The following is a 20568-nucleotide window of genomic DNA, read 5'->3' on the forward strand; positions in this document are numbered from 1 at the left end:
AACTTACGATAATATTATACTTACATATATATTATACATACATAATATTATAGATACATATTATACTTACTGCTAAAATTAACGTGTTATCGATATAGGTAGTCGAGTATCTATAAAACAAAAAAGATACAGAACCCTATTTGCAGAAATATTTACGGCCAATTCGGTAGCCGGCCTCACGCAAAACACCGCTAATAATACGTTTTAACTTCTAAACGAGCCTCGTTATACTAATCCACAGTCATTCTTATTAATCGGCGTGCCTCTAAACGGTTTGAAAGGCGATCAGTTTGTCTCTCTCCAATACTTTAACAATAACAGAGACATCGATGCAGTGAGGTGCCGTTTTTTAGAGGCCTTAGTTGCGACATGAGCGGAGGAGGTAACCGCGTAGTAATGTTGACAAACAGTCAGTCTTCCGCGTCCGCGAGATATATTTTATTCAGTAATACTATTAACAATCAGTTTTGTGATCAATGAAGCATCTTCAATATTCTCGGTGACATCACGCACTAAAAGAAACCAACTGACTTTAATTGAATGCGACGAGGTCTGCTCGAGGCGACTGTTTCCATCCGACTCCGCTTGCGACACTCGCCTTAATCGCAGTAAAATATATTTAAAACATCAATATTGACAAAACATGACTCAATACATCGCTGGCTTGATCTGCGCGCTAGTCCTGGTGAGTTTACATAATCTTAACTAATATTTGACGTGTATTTACCACTCAGTACTTATGTATACGGCGAATGTCGCGTTTAACCAATACTTTCGTCGATAAACGTAATGTTATGGCGTGATACCACTTGTTGAAAAGGCGTAACTGCGAGTATAAATTTTGTGAAAATATTCCTTTTGGATTTGGATTCGGTTTAACTCAATATCAAACCAGTTTGGTGACTTCTGTTTCTATTGCAGGCCGCTTTAACAGTTCTCTGGATTGCTTACTGCATGTTCGTAAGAGAACGTCATAAGGACGAGCATCATTACCATATTTCTGATATAATGAAGAGAAATACGATACTATCAGAGCTTGAAGCTTGCGAGACGACAGAAGAGAAGAAGAGTGGGCTGGTAGCTGGTGTATTTATCCTTCCGTCGCGGCACAAGCATAAGGAAAAGGAGAAGGAAGATAAAGATGATTACGACAAGAGGCCAGATTACCCGGAGAGTCCAATGCCTTTACAACTGAGCACGGAGAAGCTAGTGGAATTATTGAACGACAGTGAGAAAGATGACGACATTTATAAGAACGGCACGCTTGAGATAGGCTCTAATGCGACTTTTATTAGTGATGTTTAGTTATTGTTATGTAGCATTTCTCTTCCTAAAAACCAGTAAAATTTTAACAATTCCCAACAGGGCCATCATTGAAAATTTAAATTTCGTTATTAGCCTCTCTATCGCTCAAATACGCAAGAGCGATCGAGAGGTCAGTAGATGGACACACGAAGTGTTTTGTGGTTATATCCTTGGTTCTTAATATTTTGGTTTCTCCGGTAAATTCAAAAACATATTCTCGCATTAATAACCTTATTAGAATGGTGGTGCATTTAAATACACCATTAAAATGTCAGTCAAGAGATTATTGTGCGAATCTTAATACGTGTACGAAAGTACTTGGACGTTTTATTAATTGAGCCCATAAATGAAGCCATGCTGCTGATGGTTAATTGATAATTGCCATTGTGTATTATACAACCAGTGACAAAATGATGTAAGTTGATATTGAAGCCATATTTTACGGTTGCATGTTGAGTAATATAAGTACCTAACTTGCACTTAATTTGGACTCTCTGTATGCTGCACAGGCAAATTATATTAAATATCAAGTATTAAATATTAAGTATAAGGTATTTTACTTCATAACACAATTTACACAATATAAAAAATGCCACTAAATAAATTATATTAATTTTCACGTAGGTAACAAAGTAACAAAGTTAAGTTGATACCAAGACGAATAATTTTAATTTTATATATTTTTTTATAAAATTAAAACCAAATACAAAATGTTATCATTTTATTTTTCATCTTACATTTATAACCCCTGTATTTAAGCAAAATAACATACTTATATTATTTTTACACGATTGCAAAGACTTGCGAATAAATCTCAAATAAACATAACCAATATTTAATTAACTCGTTTTATAAAAATATACCTATACATTTAAAGCTCTGTATAAATGTATTAGGTACTGATAATAATGATAGGTAATATGTAACAGATGTCTGAGGCCGGTAGAACAGGATAATGCGTAATAACGGAATTTTGATGTAACAGTGTAAGGCTGCGGTCTCACTCCGAGGGAAGTTTCCCGTGAAAAATACAATTGCAAGCGTAAACAACTATTTATCATTTATAAATACAAAAATATAATATTATAAAACTTGAATTATAGCGAAAAAAAATATTGAGCACTTTAAAATAAGCTCACGATAAAATTTCGAGCAAGTGAAAATCTCATTTTAAAAAACAATGGAGATTTTAAAAATGTGGCGACAAAATTGCGGTAAAGATTTTTTTTTGCGTTTTAAATTAACGTTTAAAAAATCACACTTTTAACTTAAACATATAATAGTTGTCAGTTGGTAAGATCTTTAATCCCGTCGGCCATTTTGTTGATGACGCTGCGCTCGGTGGGCTTGAAGACGTGCACGACAGCGTCGCTGGCGTCGCTGAGCGTCTTCACCATGTCGTTCCAAGCGCCTTTCATGGACTCCATGATGTCGCGCTTCTCGCGCACGGGCGAGGCCGACACGAGGGCGAAGAGGACCTGTTAATGAATGAATGAATGAAATCATTTATTCACAATGAACATATGGTAACATAAGATCTTAATTTATATACATTGCTTCCCATTATACATTCAGTCAAGATAGACATGTGAAAATCAATTTTAATATTTAATTGTTTATGTCAGTAATATAATCTGCTTGAGCTCCAGATTCAAGACTGGCGAAAAACTGCACAGGACCGGGATCAGTGGCAAACAGTCGTGTTGGAGGCCATGACACACTTTGGGTCGCTGCGCCAGAGGAGTAAATAAGTAAGTAATATAATGAGCATAAGAAAGCACTAAAGCGAACTTATTTCTATGATCTCTCTTCCAGCTAACCTCATTAAAATGAGCTAACTATACCTAGCCCTAGCATGTTGGACACAAGTAAAATAAAATATTGCCTCTCCGATCTCCATTTCTCACAAGTTTGTCAAAATGCTTGATTGTTGACTGATGGGTAACAGGAAATACTACCTATAAATTAGCCTGATGGTAGTTTAACAGTCCTTATTAATTTGTACCCTTACAAATGTTACGTATAAATTCCAAGTAAATTAATGAGTGCTTGCAATTGGACTAGGTACCTGCAGGTCTACCACTTCATTAGGCAGTTGGTAACGAAGTTGTGCGGTGATTTTCTAGTACGATTCGTTGACTTTTACCTACTTAACCTGCTTCATGCAGCCAAGCCTTCAACTAGTCAGTAGCTGACCATCATAACTTCTTACCAACCGTCCCAGTTAACCGGTAGACATGTTTCGGTAATTTTATTTAAGTTAGTAATATTAAAGATCTCTATGGGCGAGTGCTCAGTAAATGGCCTAGCACCCGGCTGTATTAATTTGAATAATTAGCACGTTTTAATTCATGCTCGATAGGTGTTCCGAAGAATTACTGTTCGATGTTGCATTTGCCGAAATTTTGTCCGAATGCATTTTTTATGCTTTTTAAAATGATCGTGCAGAAGCCGAAATATGTTAGGTTATATTTTTAGACCTGTACCAATAACTTCTGAGGTTATAAGAATATTAATGTTGCTTATTTTTTATATATAGTTTCCAGACCATATACTAAACCTAAAAATAATATTTTGTGTCATCCTAGGTATTTGCTTAGGTAGAAATTTAGGTATTTCTTTTTTCAATCAGCATTCTGTAAAAAAAATATTCGAGACGAAATTCTTTGTTTCCCTGTAAAGGCAAAGTGGCTTCCGACGTACACACGCATTTTGTGTCATTTTCATCCACGGGTATAATGGCATTTAATAAATACCTAATATTGATCCTAAAACGCCTAAAAAAATATTAGAGTCGGTAAGTGAAGTGTTGTACTTTACAGAACATTGTTATATGTTATTCAAACAAATCTGTGTCAAATTCATCCACCGCTTTTATTTAAAAAAAATTTTTTTCTAATTAACACCCTGTATCTGCCACAAAAAAAAATTCATATTATTAAGTTTACGTCTACAATATTATAATACCACATTGAGACATCATTCATAATTTGGGTCATTTTGATCCACGGTTTTTTTACTATCTGGCAAAATAAAACTCAATTGAGCAAGAAGGGCGTGCGCGGGGAAGGGTACCTACGCGGGTGGGGTGCTTATTATACTTGCCGCAATATCAGCTGGCGACTGAGATCTTAATACTATCTCCTTTACCCTTGTTAAGACCAACCAAGAGATGGCATTATGAGCTGTCTCGCCACTTAGTTTTGCGATACAGTGTATTTATTTCATTCGGAGGCATAATTACATTGTCTTATCAATCTTACCGTAGTAGGTATATAAATATAATTAAAAATAAACTGTAGGCTGCACTCCTCATACTGACCAACATTTGTGACGTTCCTAATCAAAAGGTACCACTTTCTCTGACAGGTTATTTGTATAGATATAATCAAATTTCGTATTTATGGTAAACGACAAAGTGGTACCTACCTTTTGATTGAGAATGTCACAACAGCGACTTAAAAATTACTTTTATTTCGATTTTTAGTAGACTTTTTAAGTTTATTTTAAGACGCAATTTATTGTGATTTTTGTTATGTTTAAGCGTGGCAAGCAACATTAATTACATTGATGATGATGTTCATTAAATACAATATTTTTTCATATTATACTGAACTGTCACCCTATACATGAGAATGAACAGCGCCCTCTTGACAATGATCATATATTACTGGTCAGGCTTTAATATGTGTCATAATTTAGTAAAGTCCTCTTTGTGGATTCTAAGTTTCCGAGTTACAGCAGTTTAGTGAAAGCGTTTTTTTTAAATATAAATTAAGGGTTGAATAAAGAGGAAAGAAAATTTGATTATTTTTGCGCTACGACGCACGGTTTAGGAGATACAGCCCTATAAAGTTTTTTTTATTGTTTTTTTCTTTTTTACGTTGTGTTTTTTGTATATTACTTTGGGGTTTCATAAAGGGGAACGAAAATTTAATTATTTTTGCGCTACGACGCATGGTTTAGGAGATCAAGCCCTATAAAAAAAAAACTTTTTTTTTGCGTTTTTTTTTGTATAAATTAATGGTTACATAAAGGGGACCGAAAAGTTGATTATTTTTGCGCTACGACGCACGGTTTAGGAGATACAGCCCTATATAGATTTTTTCTTTTTCTTTTTTACGATTCTAAATCTTAATTAAGGGCTTCTTAAGGGGAACGAAAATTTGATTATTTTTCGCTACCATGCACGGTTTAGGAGATACATCCCTAAAGTTTTTTTTGTTGTTTTTTTTTTTCTTTTTTTTGTCATTGCGTTTTTTGTTATTACTTTGGGGTTTCATAAAAGGGAACGAAAATTTTATTATTTTTGCGCTACGACGCACGGTTTAGGAGATACAGCCCTAAAATGATTTTTTTCTCTTTTTCTTTTTTGTGTTTTTAAATCTTAATTAGGGGCTTTTTAAAGGGGAACGGATATTGATTATTTTTGCGCTACGATGCACGGTTTAGGAGATACAGCCCTATAAAGTTTTTTTGTTATTATTTTTTTCTTTCTTTTTCTTGTGTTTTTGTATATTATTTTGGGGTTCCGTAAAGGGGAACGAAAATTTTGTTCTTTTTGCGCTACCACGCACGGTTTAGGAGATATAGCTCTATAAAGATTTTTTCCTGTTTTTTTTTTGTTTTTTTTTTAAGTATTAATTAAGGGATCCTTAAAGGGGAACGAAAAATTGATTATTTTTGCGCTACGATGCACGATTTAGGATATGCAGCCCTATAAAGATTTTTTTGTTTTTTTTTTCATTGTGTTTTTTGTATATTAGTTTGGGGTTCCACAAAGGGGAACGAAATTTTGATTATTTTTGCGCTACGACGGTTTAGGAGATACAGCCCTATAAAGTTTTTTTTGTTTTTTTTTTCATTGTGTTTTTTGTATATTACTTTGGGGTTCCGTAAAGGGGAACGAAAAATTTTATTATTTTTGCGCTACGACGCACGGTTTAGGAGATACAGCCCTAAAATGATTTTTTTTCCACTTTTTCTTTTTTGCGTTTTTCAATCTTAATTAGGGGTTTCTTAAAGGGATTTTTTAAATTATTTTTGCGCTACGATGCACGGTGTGGGAGATACAGCCCTATAAAGTTTTTTTGTTATTTTTTTTCTTTTTTTTTCATTGTGTTTTTAGTATATTACTTTGGGGCTTCATAAAGGGGAACGAAATTTTTATTATTTTTGCGCCACCACGCACGGTTTAGGAGATATTATATCTATATATATAGCTATAATAGCTCTATAAAGTTTTTTTCCTGGTTTTTTTAAAAGTTTTAATTAAGGGTTTCTTAAGGGGAACGAAAATTTGATTATTTTTGTGCTACGATGCACGGTTTAGGAGATGCAGCCCTATAAAGATTTTTTTCTTTTTTTTCTTTTTTGCGTTTTTAAATCTTAATTAGGGGCTTCTTAAAGGGGAGCGAAAATCTGATTATTTTTGCGCTACGATGCACGATATAGGAGATACAGCTAATACAGCCCTATAAAGATTTTGTTTCTTTTTTTTTCATTGTATTTTTCATGTATTACTTTTGGGTTACATAAAGGGGAACGAAAATTTTATTATTTTTGCGCTACGACGCATGGTTTAGGAGATACAGTCCTATATATTTTTTTACAATGCATGTGCTCGAAAAGTGCGTTTCCTACGGAGCCATATCGTGCGGAAAGTACTGCTTTTCCGCACTAGTGCTTTTTGTTTTCAATTTTTTTTTACAGTACATATGGTGCTACTTTCTCGCACTAGTGCGGAAAAGAGCACTTACCGTGCATATGTCGAAAGTTTAAAGGGCCATATGTACTGTAAAACGTACGATACACGTGCGAATAGGTAATTTGCAACTCGTGTCGATTTAAAACACTCCTTTTAATAATTAAACTTATTTGCCATGACATGTTTTTTTATTTACTCGCACAATGCATAGTAAAACATTGTATGATACACGTGCGTAAAGATGATTTCCGCACTTGTTGCATAAATAGCAATTTTTTTTATCAAAGAATGAAAGAAAGTCACGGTATTAATAACCAAATTTTACTTTAGTGGTACCTTTTCCCTATCACTGTCACAAATGTATGTGGCGTTCACTAAACGCGATATTTTTAAGATTTCCCTGCGCAATGTTGCCAGCTCGCTCGCAAATCAAACATGTACTTACAGTTCTTTTGCATAATGGTGACATTGTACAATATCTATGAGTTTTAAATAGGTAAAAGATAATTCGACGCATTCTTTGCTTGCTTGTTGCTTGTTGTTGTGTTGTTTGCGTAACTTCTTTGAATAAGTTGCGTTTATTTGGCGCACAGGCGAAGTAAACATGCGTTGCGTACGGCAAGGTCACGCCGCGGCCCCACCCTGCACGGCCTCCGTTGCCCATTCAGACCGCCCGCTAGCTTCGTTTGAACGCAAATAATATTTTTGTAATATTTGTTTATGCAGTGGATGCAAGTGACACAAATTCATACATCTTATTTATCCCGCATTTCAAATTAATAAGATGTAAACTCTAATATCTTTAATATTCTTTTGTAACGGTGACAGCCTGTTACAACAAAATCATCAAATATCTTATGAAGCTATGCCTTAATAAGACACAAAACCATTTAATGGACCTATTTAAACGATTAAATTCGACCTAAGTAATTTTTTTTAACTCTAATTTTTTTTTGTGTCATTTAGAATATTATGACATAGTATCAGATTGCAGTGGACGTAATTGACACAAACTATGTTTTCACACTAAAAACACTATCCTAAATGCAACACAGTTACATGTTTTCTCTCGAATATTTTTTTCTCCAAGATAATTCAAAATAAAAAATAATTACCACAAAATAACAAATTACTAGAAAAGCAAATTATATATATGACACAAAACAAAATGTAAGATTTACATCTTAACAAAGTATTCATAAGCGAAAACAGAATAGACTTTAATATTTTTATAACCTAGGGGTCAAAATATAGCCAGCGGTACAGGTCTATTTTGTTCTTTTGGAGAACTACGCAGTTTAAAAAAAACTTTTTCGGACAAATGAAAATTTGACATATGAATCGGACGAACATTCTTCCCTAGTCTGATAGATTACCCATACAAATAACACATCAAGGATATGAGACATCAGATATATAATTAGGTACATACATAAAAACGTTTTATAGTTCAACTTGTTTGCCAATAATTAAATAATATCTAGGTATTTCATTTTAACACAGACATAGGTATTAGATACACAGACTATAGTCGAGTAGGTACTACCACTATGGTCCAAAAGTTCAACACGTAATTAAGTACCTATCAATATCAAATCCTCTTTTTCTTTTTTCATAACATTTTTCTTCCTTTTATGAAAATATTTAACCTCAGAACTGCGACATTCCAATAATATTCACGCCTGTACTAAGTTATGTTTGGATCATAGTTTTGAGCTTTTGGACTATAGTTGGACAAATCTACAACATTTAAAGGAATACTTACAATGCACATCAAGGCGGTCAATCTGTAATCCATGGTCAAAAATATATCCTTAAACACAGGCAATTCAGTCAAAACAAAAGAATGCTCGACAATGTTCTTCTTTATGTACGGCAGGCCCGAAGTTTTAGTCGCTACTGGTTCTGGATATAATGGATCAACAGGATGCTCCGATTTTGCTCGTATCACGCACGTGTGTCATAGTAATCAGCCGACGAAATTGCAGGACAATGGACGGGGCTGGAGCACAACAACCAGTGATGCGCACGCGCGTCTTGTATCGAAACTGTGATATATCGATATCACAGTTTCGATACAATATAAAGATGATGTCCTGAGGGCCTACAGCGAACCTGTACAGAGAACCTGTTTCCTCTCTGTCGCACTTGTAAATTCGTAAGTAAGTGTGACAGGGAGGCAACACGTCGAACGTGGTTCGCGGTAAACCCTCTGATTTCAACTGCAGCTGTATGCCTGTTGTAGCGTCTTGCTGCCGCTGTATCTATCAATTTCCTTGATTAAATGAGTGACGTTTGCCACCGCATTACTGCCGCGATTATGACGTTCATTCCGTCACTAACTGTATCAAGGAAATTGACAGATACAGCGGCGGCAACAACGACGCCGCAACAGTAACGCTGCTGCAGTTGACATCCGAACGTCACTTTTACGAATGTTTCCGGTTCATAACATCTTCTAGCCACTAAGGCCCACTTGCACCATCCCCCTAACACGGGGTTAAGCGGTTAACGGCTGCGGATATGTGCTGGGTATATACCTTCTCTCATGCACGTACATACTCTCATGACGCAACCATACCTATTCCATAAACATAAAAAGACGTTTATTTGAATTTTAAGTGGAAAAGGTATTACGAAATCAATTTGAACGGTTATAAATCTTTGATTTCAATAGTGGTACGCTAATGCAGCAGTGGACATTACTACAGACTCCGTTTATTTTACAAACATTAGTGTTTAACATAAAATGTTAGTGCTATCTTTCCCACACACGAAACGATGATGTTCCGGACATTTGGAAGGCGTAGGTACACAGGGCCGAAGCCATCGTAGTGTATTTTTCTTTATTCTTTTTATTTTTAAGGTTAAGTAAAATATAAAAACAGACAAAAACAATCCAGCAGCGGAGCAGGACCACTTTAGTCAGGGCCGCAGAGAGAGGAAACGAATCTACGACGTATCCAAAACTACCATCTTCTGCATCTGACCCTTGAACCAGCTACCTAGTGAGAGTCTCTCAAGGTGTTGGTCGAGACTTCGCTAGGAGACGATTCGCTGAAACGACTACTTATCGGGACAATAATCGTCGAATCAACATCCCACATGGCGACCATGGCGTATTTCGAGCCACGTCTCGGTAAATTTTCTCATGTAAATGATGAGTGGCTGATTATTAAAAATGAGGCGATACTTATGTTAAGTGTATATGTAACCGAATAGATTTATCGATTCCAGTGTAGTTTGAGTTATTGTTTAAAACTATAATAAATAAATAAATGATCATTGTGGCATAAACCGGTCATGTTCATCCATCACTTCGCCACATTGGCTACGCACGAAGCTGTTGGTCACACGACACACCTGATTATCGGGGTGTGGGCGAGGCAGATTGACTTGTGGCTACCATGGGGGAAATCAGAGGAAGTCGATCGTCACGGTGACTTCACAATACATATTATTTATCGTTTACCTAATATGTTTGTTTGGGAAACTTGCTGAGGATAAAGACGGATGGCACATCGCGTAGGTATAAAAAGAACTATATTTTATTTAGTCACTATTTTTTGCACAACACTAAGCGCCACTTGCACCATTCCACTAACCCGGGGTTAACCAGTTAAACTGTTAACCCAGTATCAAATTGTACTGGTAACCATGGTAACTCCAGGTTTAACTGGTTAACCCCGGGTTAGTGGGATGGTGCAAGTGGCCTTGCCCTAATAAGACAGGAGGAATAAGTGTATTTAGGCAGATAGAGGAAGCATCCAATAAGAATTGGTTAAAAGTTAATTATACAAACGGATACCTTAGTGCTGTTTTTAATCGTGCAAAAAACAAATACCATGTATGTATTTCGACGAGCAAAACTCTACCGTTGTCATTGAAATAGAGCATAAAATTAATTTTTAGGTAGGTGTATAAAAAAAGGTAGAGGGGCCCCTGGATAATGTTGTCTGGAGTTGAACAGACATTCACTAGTTATTCTGTAAAACAAGAACCGCTTTCCGCGTGATCTAAAATTATCCACGGACGTTACGGATCCTGAGAACACGCGTACATTGGTTTTTAAAGACGATGAACTCGATAAGAAAAGAGAATAGTTCTAGTCGACCGAATACCTAATTCAATCAAAGGTAATTGACTTGCACCGGGTCATCCCCCAGCCGACGAGACTCAATGACATAACAGTTATGACAACGTTGTTATGACCTAGCCAAGAATGCTTGAATGGATAAGTGAATATGTTTTACACATATACTTCCTATTTTACAACGCAGTAAAATAAAACAGGATAGGAGTGGTCTAAATAAATAAATATAATAGGACATTTTTTTACACAAATTGACTAAGCCCCACAGTAAGCTTAAATAATAAGGCTTGTGTGGGTACTGACACAATATATAATATATATAAATATTTATAAATACTTAAATACATAAAAAACACACATGGTTCAGGAACAAATAATCATCACACGAATACATGCCTTTACCAGGATTTAAAATCTGAACCATCGAATTTGAACCTGGGACCATTGGCTTCATCGGCGGGGTCACTACCCACTAAGCCAGACAGGTTGTCAAAATCGGCATTCGATCTTTATATGTAGACCGCGAGCCAGGAACAGATTTCCATGACCAAAAGCCTCCCGGAGGATAACTCGTATGGTTAACGGCTATGTATGATGAACCCTCGTGGACGTCAGCTGCCGCTCCGTTGGTGAGTTGAGGAAAGGCAGCCACCGAAACGCGTAAAAAAAATTGTCATCGCCTCCCGTGTGATACTTTGTCAGATGATAGTTTAGATGCTATTATGGATTAAAAAAATCGTCAGCCGGTTGTATCGCGGTGGAAACAAAGTCAGCTGGTGACCTGAACATGTAAAAAATAAGCGCTTTACGTTTTTATAACAATAATACTACACTTATGAAACTTTGCTTGTAGCTTTCATCAGGGTTTCAATAAACGGATTACACATTACGCATACTTTGCGGATATAAAATGGTAGGGTGCGTATTTTTTACATGTTCATGTGGACAGCTGACGGTTTATCCACCGCGATACAACCGGCTGACGGTTTTTATTTTATTTAAAATAGCATCTAAACATTCTAAACTATCATCTGACACAATATCCATCGGGAGGCAATGACTGAAAAAAATTTTTTACATGTTCATGTCATCAACTGACGGTCTTTCCAGCGCGATACAATCGGCTGATTATTTTTTTAAATTCATGATAGCATCTAAACTATCATCTGACGATATATGCTCCTGGTCTGTTATACATTTTTTGAATTGGATACTAAAACATTATAAATATATAAGACACGTTAAGCTTACTTACATTTATATTTATAAGTCATAAATAGTTATTAATTATTGTTACTACTGGTTAAGTAAGTAAATAATTTTCACGTCTTAAGACTATTACTTTAGAAGTTACTGAGTTTGTTTCAATTAATTAAGTCAATCTCCGTTCAACACAAATGAATTCTACATACTTCTTCTTTTTCTTGCTCCTCGCCTTTTCCCGTTATACGGGGTCGGCTTTCCTTATTCCGAGTCTGCAGGCAGTTCTATTCTGAGCGTCTTCTTACGTAAGTTTAGGCTTTCCATATCCTTCTCAATAATTTTCGTCCATGAGATAAGTGGTCTTCCTCGTCCTCTTCTTATAGTATTCATGGATAGGCATTTTCTGACGATATGATTTTCCGGCCTTCGCATTATATGACCATACCATTTTCAGTAGTCTACAAAGGAACGTTTGAGTCTCATGCCTATATTATAGGTGGTAAAAAGAGAAAAGTTTCCAGTTTATTTTGTATATTATATTTAGTCGGGCGAGTATAGTACATGCGTGTACGCCTGGCTGTTGCTGTAGGTATTGCTCCTGTGGACAATCTTCGTAACGGATCAACGGGTCGGTTACTAACTTTATACCCCTGTGAAACCTTCTAAAGTAGAATTAGAGAAATGCTGACATAAGTTATCTTAATAGTACATTACTACATGCAGAGGCTGGGAAGTAAGGGGTTGCCGGCCGAATGCATATACAATTATACACGGCCAAACGTACCTAGTGAGGTCGGATAGTTATGAGGCCGACAACCCCTTTTCACGCCGATGTACCTATGTATAGTGCTTTTCTCAAACATGCAATGAAATAAATAAAGAAATCTCCACAAAATCAGTTTACTTTCTAGAGAAACTAAAAGTAAACTAGACACAAAATATAACCACCACCTAAGTATATCTTTATCACACGTGTCGTGTATTTTACACATGCAGTTTGTCAATTTATTACACAAATATTTTTTTAAAGATATATTTATGTATTTCTAATTTTTTCGCCCTAATGAATTTTAAACATGGGGGCCACTTTTGGGGTGTAAATGAGAAAATTAAAAATAAAGTATTTCAAACTATATCGTGTTATATATCAAATGAAAGAGCTCATTATGAGAATCTCAAATATATTTTTTTTATAATTTAAGGATGAACAATTTAGAAGTTATTTAAGAAAATAGGCAAAAAATGACCATCCCCCCCCCCCTTTATCTCCGAAACTACTGGGTCTAAAATTTTGAAAAAAATAAATAGATCTTTACCTAAAGATTACAGGAAAACCTATTAGAAATTGCAGTCAAGCGTGAGTCGGACTTAATTACTTAGTTTTTGATTTGTTTTGACAAGTCACTCACGTTTCACATAAAAAATACATTGTTTAAATTTTGCAATGTACGGAACCCTTGGAACGCGAGTCCGACTCGCACTTGGCCGGTTTTTTAATTTATAAAATTGCCGGCAAGCTCGGTTCTCCATACAAACGTAACTTTACGCTCTCATTTTAAAACGACTAGCTAGTTTGCTCTAAAACTTTGTACTTACAATAGGATAAGGTATATCTATGCCTATAATTAGTTTATGTAGCTTCAAATACTATAGTTAAAAAAATACAGCAAATTTAAGTTTTTCATACAAAACTAGTTTTTTGCTCTATTTCGTTTGTTTTATTTCGTTTGTTTATACTGGAGCTATATAAACTAATTACAGGCCTAGATATACCTCATATCATTGTATGTGCAAAGTTTCATTACAATCCACACTCCGTTTGTATGGGAAGGTGAAATTTGCCTGGGACTCTTTTGGCGGCAACAAGTTATTTGAAGTCAATTCTCCTACCGCTCTCAATTTTGTAGGAGTAAATTCATATTCATTTCTAATTTTCGTCGGAACTCATATTAAATAACACAATCAACAACGCACAATAAATCCAATAAAACAGAATTACTTACAGAATGAAATATATATTCCATTGCATGTTTGAGAAAAAAAAGTTTACATAGTTTAAATAATTTTTTCCACATTCTTCTGCAACCTAGCGTTTTCTCGGCCTAGTGCTAGGGTCCGCTTTCCTACTTAATCTTCTCCGCTGTGCCCAAGTTAAATAAAATTTTACATTTAACATTACAAAATTACATTAAATTAAATTAATACTTATATAAAATTTAAAGATATTTATTTTTAAACACTAATATCCAAAACGTCTCTTTTGTTAAGACGTACGTCATTAAAATATCGCCAAAGCAACTTGCCCACACCGGCACATTATATAGTCACTGTCACTGTAGGTACAATTGGGCAGGTACTACAATTTGTATACTACATGTCTTCAGACGTTACATGTGATACGATCTAACTTCACTTCAAATGGTATCTTTAACCATCAAACATCCCACAGATTTTTACTTTTATCTTATCATAAGATATAAAAAATTTGTGTTTCACGCACTCCCAAAATTTTATGACATTCTCTCCTACACCCTCGAACTCCTGTAAAAAAAAAAGAATTTCGTTTTACGGACAACAAAATAAGTGATCCTGTGAGGATTCAGTTTTTGCCGACTCTGGTACGGAACACTAAAAATGGACAACATAGACAAAAAAAAGAGTTTAATTCGAAGTCAATTTATAAAACTGTCGGAAATCTGTAAAACCTTCGAAATTTGGTTTAGGTACTTACTAATCCCTGAGATTTATCTTTAGCTTGAGCTGGTTGTAATTGTGTCCGATCTTCTTGAACTAATTGTGTACGGTATGAATTCTCCGGTGCCTGCTGACCTCGCCAAAAACAAGTGTCACTGTCACTCTCTTTCTGAAAAATAGGTGTTTAAATGTTGGGACATATCCATCATGAAATACAGCCCATCATGTTATTGCTGATCTCAAAACTAGACGATCAAACAGAATTATACCAGCCAATATGAGGAATCAACTGAAAATTTGCATCAGCTTACTTTGCCACTCTTGTGGATAAAATGCAACTTTCTCTCTTAAGTTTTTGAAGGATAAAGAAGGCCTTTACGAGCTGCGGTGGCAGCATGGTTCCATTTTTATCGCCTGTCACTATGCCTGTCACTTTCGCATTTAAATACTTGTTAGAACGTGACAGGCATGGTGACAGGTGATGAAAATGCGACCGTGCTACGAGTCTACGACCGCTGGTGTGGTAAAAACATAATTATAATTCTAGAATCAATATTTATAGATACCGAATGGCATTTGTCGGACAATACAAAATATTTATACAATAGCCCGTTTTACAAAACTTACACTTACATTTGACAAGTTACAACTATGTATGACAAATTTATAATGGAATAAATACGATTGAAATGGAAGTGGCAAACTTCATTTGACAGGATTTTATTAAAATATCTCATTTATTTTCGGTAATATACATTGAAAATAACAAGTAATGGATGTTAAATATATTATATAGGTTCATAATACTTATTTACATGGTATGGGAGCACAATTACTAAATAAAATTATAGTTTTGATTTCAACGTTGTTTATTATCAAATTAACAAACGTATGCAATACCTATTAAAATTATTATAATAACATAACTGGTAGCAATAACATTACATATTACTTTGTTCAACATATTAAAAACATCAGATTTTTCCGAAGTCTGTGATACTCATATAATTAACTAATGAATTCAGTCTGTTTATACAAATATTGAGCCAAGACCTCTCAAACTTTCAGATAAAATTATTTACTACTTACCTATAGGTGGTCTGAAGTAACGAACCTAGAAACTTAATTCACATATGAGGGCCTACCGCGAACCATGTTCGACGTGTTGCCTTTCTGTCGCACTTGTAAATTCGTACGTAAGTGTGACAGGGAGGCAACACGTCGAACGTGGTTCGCGGTAGGCCCTCAGACCTTACGATAGTTTTTTTTAGTTATTGTTAATGTATGTAACAACATTAACAATAACAAAAATTTCGCCACACTTTGTAGCAGTGGACGACTCCTATTCCTTACAAACAGAGTCCCCATTTTTCTTCCTGGATATTGACTATAGCTATGCCCCTTCGTTTTTTTTTTTTTTTTGATAGGTATAAAAGTTAGGAGCGAAACACAAATTTCAAAATGCTTCTTACTCTTATAATAATTAAGATATTATTAAAAAACCATTCAAAGCTATATATCAAATTGCGTAAAAATATTTTGTATAATATTAATACCCAGAGATGACAATAGGGACTATGGTTTTATGGAAAAGCGGTCACGAGACGTCGCCGTCGTCCTCTTTCATCTAACTAAACGCATAATAGAAAACAACAGGGACTCATTAACTATTTATTTAAGTAGAATATTCATCTTCCCAAACAGATTATTATTTCTCTGATGCTATAAAAAAGCGACCGTGGGTATGATTATGATGTAAGCGACCCGGAGGTTCCTAATCTGTGTCACTTATTTCCGTAGTGATATCCGATGTTGTTGTTGATTCATTATGTAAGTATAAAGGTAACGTAAACGTAGATGGCCTTGTAATGCCCATTTCCTTCTCAAGTTTTAGGAGTTCTAGATCTAGTTTATAATTTTGTCTCTTTAATTTGTCAATTTCTAATTGAAGTTTCTTCTTTTTCAATTTAAGTATCTCACTTCTACACTTGTCTAATAATTTACTTGGTGCTTTTTTCTTCGAGTTTTTTGTTGGCGGTGCAAAAATAAATGGATTCCGAATAGTATCGGGTACTACAATCTCATATTTATCTTCTGTATGGATTTTTGACTTAACTGGAGCGCTTGTGTCAAATGATTCAGAAGACTCCTTGTCAATAATGTTCAAAATGAAATCGTCAATATTATCATATTTCATATTGTTTCCTCCACCAAAACTCATTTTGAATTGGTTATCTTTTTTTTCCTGAAAGTAATAATGTGAAAGGTTAAGTGGATATGATTGAAAGAAATTTTAGAAACCTTTGATTCTTGCTTTAAAAATTAACGAATATTGTAATTGTTATATTTAAATGTATATGTAAGTATATGTACCGTTGTGCGTGTTTTCCAATTTTTTCGCTTACTTTTAACATTTTTAAGCATTACAATAATAATTTAAATTCCTAATATGTAGTTTATAACTTAACTTATTATTTCAATCAAAGGTTTCTAAAATTTCATTCAATCACTTGAATATTCACTTAACTATTTACATTCTTTTAAATTCAGGAAAAAAAAAGATAACCAAAAATATAATCGTATTTTCCTCTTAACACACTCCGAGTTGTAACTGCAGTTCCACAAATTAAGTATATTAGTATATATACTGGAGTTTGTTGTAATGGAACATTAATCTTTAACGTATCTTTAACCACAAAGTAGTAAATAAAATTACCCGGAAAACACTTTTATAATATAATATTTTGTAATACGCGTAATTGTAGATTTATCAGGACATATTTGTACTTATAAATTTTCCATTACAATTTTGTCACTTGTAAATTTTGTGATACTTTACCACTTGTATTATACAACACATTTGTAACTTGTAAATTGTGATTGTAAGTTTTGTAGGATAAGCGGCAGGTTATTTTAACAGCCTTTGCTATGATCTTCACTCTGCGAAGTGAAGATGACAAGGCCATACTTGGACAAGTTTCACCATGGGATAATTGGGTCAAAATGTATGGAACCGCCATTTTTGTTTTGGTGGTTTCTACGTTTGGCCTTAAGATAACTAAATACTTGGGGATAACCATACGCAGATCGCCCTAACCCCAAACTAAGCAAAGCTTGTACTATGGGTACTAGGCGACGATATTACATATTAAGAGGAAAGGGGGCGGCCACTTCTCCATACAAACGTAGTCCTCATTTTCCTCTCTGGATATTGATATTATTATTTTTTTACATAATTTGATGTATATTAACCATAGCTATGCCCCTACGTTTGACTTTTTTCGATTTTTTTATTATTGTAAAAATTAGGAGCAAAAAGCTGATTTCACACAAATTTTTAGTTGCTCCTAACTTATAATAATTAAAAATTCGAAAAAAAAATTTACGAAGGGACATAGCTGTGGTTGTTATACAATAAATTGTGTCAAAATATTTTCAGTACTGATAACTACGTTTGTATGAAAAGGCGATTTCGCGCGGGTCCTCCACTTTCGTCGTAAGGGTGCATGCTTTCAGCTTTCCGATGTCTACGCATCTTCATACCAATGAGCGATTTATCATACTTATATAAAATGCGTCTCGATGCTGATAGATGTGATTCCACCCTTATTCTGCATACTTAAAGTACTCATTCGCCTCGCAGTCTGGCTTAAGTTTGAGACTCTAGCTGTCACTTACCTCAGGTTGCAGAATTGTGGGCTGGGTAACCGCAGCCGCATTTCCCCACAAAACTTGCCGGTCCGAGGTCTTAAAGCTTGGTTTAATATCGGCAGTATTTTGTTTATTCTCGGTATTCTGGGTCTCAAGAGACTGAATCACGCCTCGATGCTGAGGGTCCTCGTAAATACTCAAGCTGTTTGGACCATTCATCCCTCTAAGGTACGCCAACATTTTGGACTTGTCACTCCGGTCTGGTAAACCCTTGCCTTCCCATACTTGCTGGAAAATAACAACGAGTAGGAAAATAAACCACGCTTCTTTAGCAGAATCTTTGCTCGTAGAGAGAAAGCTTGATTTTTTAGCTTAATAAGTATAAATATATAAAAAAATAAAATTTGTGAAACGGTTAATTTTTATTTTATGAAGTAACACACTGGCTTTTGAACACAAATTTACTATTCTTACTTATTCGGGACGGCTGAAGTGGTCTTTTTTTATTAGTGTTAGTTTCTAGGATAGTATAGTTTAGAGTAAGAGTAATTTGTTGTTTTATTTACACATTTAGTGTTTTATTTAAGGAAAGAAATTATAACCATTATCATAAATTAATTGTCATAAATACATATACATGTGTATTGTATGTACTTATTATTCTTTTAGTTAGAAGTTTAGAAAAGCCACTAAGTATATTAAGTAACTTTAAATATTTAAGTTATAGTTGGTCAAACCAAATTGGCAGTAAATAAAAACCAAAAAACTATACCCATCCTTTTATTTGGGTACTAGTACTAGTGTAAGTCAAAGATAGTATGATTATATCTGTATAATATGTTTTAAATGAGACAGTTCTTTGACAAACTATAATTAAATTGTTTGTATTTGCTACACACTATTCAGGGCCCATGTGGTACCAAAAGAAATATGTAACGACTAATGAAATAAAACTATGAAAACGGATTATATCGCGTATATTGAATTATAATACATCCCGACGTCAACGATTATATACGCGATATAATCCGTTTTCATAGTTTTATTTCAAGAGTAACTATCGCGGTAACCGAAGACAATATTGTGTAACTACTACTTAAAAATGTACCTTGGAAGCAAGAAATAAATGAGAACAGAATACTGATAAACAGTGGATCCTTTAGAAAGACATAAACAAAATATAAGGCTTATTCATTTGTTTTAAAATCTCTTGTCCTTTTTCTACCAGAAAAGTAAAAATGGAATAATATTTATTATACACACGGCAACACATTATACTACAAAACATTTTAACAAAAAATGTGAAAGAAGAAGAATTCAAAACAAACAGAATAAAGGTGTGAGGCTGAAATGGTTTCCACTCAGCGATGCAGTTGGCGCGACTTAAAGCGCGGTTGCAATGCAACCGGTTGTTTTATGCGATAAACGCAGCGTTGAACACATGCGATCAACGGAATGCTTACCGCGTAAAACAATGTATGGTCTATAGATTATCTGATGTAAAATGGTGTGCGGCAAACGCATCGCGTTTAACGCTGCGCTTATCGCATAAAACAACCGCGCGCTAGCGCTGTGAACGGTCCTGCGGTGTCAGCATGGTTGCATTTTTATCACCTGCCACTACGCCTGTCACTTTCGCACTTACATACTTGTTAGAACGTGACAGGCATGGTGACAGGCGATAAAAATGCTACCGTGCTCAGTCCGCTCGTCTTAAATATGTGGAGCCAGCATTTTATTTTACTGGCTATATTACAGCACTAACCTTAACTGTAAGGGAATCCAGAGGTGGAGTAAAATCATATTGCTGGGTGGTCACTTTGACGGTGGTGGTACCTTCTGGCTTCATCATCCCCCTCAAGTACAACAACATTTTGTTTTTATCCTTCTTGTCTGGTGTAGTGAACTGATCGAA

General features: G+C 35.0%; 2 protein-coding genes across 2 annotated transcripts; one reads left to right on the forward strand and one right to left on the reverse strand.

Annotated features, from left to right (window-relative positions):
- Positions 1-339: 339 nt before the first annotated feature.
- Positions 340-1873, forward strand: LOC134749292 (uncharacterized). The gene is made up of 2 exons (XM_063684190.1): positions 340-685; positions 922-1873. The coding sequence occupies exons 1-2, from the start codon at positions 644-646 to the stop codon at positions 1303-1305; spliced, it is 426 nt and encodes a 141-aa protein (XP_063540260.1). The 5' UTR covers positions 340-643; the 3' UTR covers positions 1306-1873.
- A 674-nt stretch (positions 1874-2547) lies between these two features.
- LOC134749293 (uncharacterized) lies at positions 2548-9041 on the reverse strand. Its single transcript, XM_063684191.1, has 2 exons — positions 8778-9041; positions 2548-2783 (listed from the first exon to the last, which is right to left on the reverse strand). Exons 1-2 carry the CDS (start codon positions 8808-8810, stop codon positions 2592-2594), a joined length of 225 nt encoding a protein of 74 aa, XP_063540261.1. The 5' UTR covers positions 8811-9041; the 3' UTR covers positions 2548-2591.
- Positions 9042-20568: the final 11527 nt, after the last annotated feature.

The sequence above is a fragment of the Cydia strobilella genome, chromosome 18 (assembly GCF_947568885.1).
Source record: "Cydia strobilella chromosome 18, ilCydStro3.1, whole genome shotgun sequence".
Lineage (NCBI taxonomy): Eukaryota > Metazoa > Arthropoda > Insecta > Lepidoptera > Tortricidae > Cydia > Cydia strobilella.

Coding starts and splice junctions, on each gene's coding strand:
- LOC134749292 (XM_063684190.1), top strand. CDS start 644: ATGACTCAATACATCGCTGGCTTGATCTGCGCGCTAGTCCTG. Junction 686..921: donor TGATCTGCGCGCTAGTCCTG/GTGAGTTTACAT, acceptor TTTCTATTGCAG/GCCGCTTTAACAGTTCTCTG.
- LOC134749293 (XM_063684191.1), bottom strand. CDS start 8,810: ATGGATTACAGATTGACCGCCTTGATGTGCATT. Junction 2,784..8,777: donor TGACCGCCTTGATGTGCATT/GTAAGTATTCCT, acceptor ATTCATTAACAG/GTCCTCTTCGCCCTCGTGTC.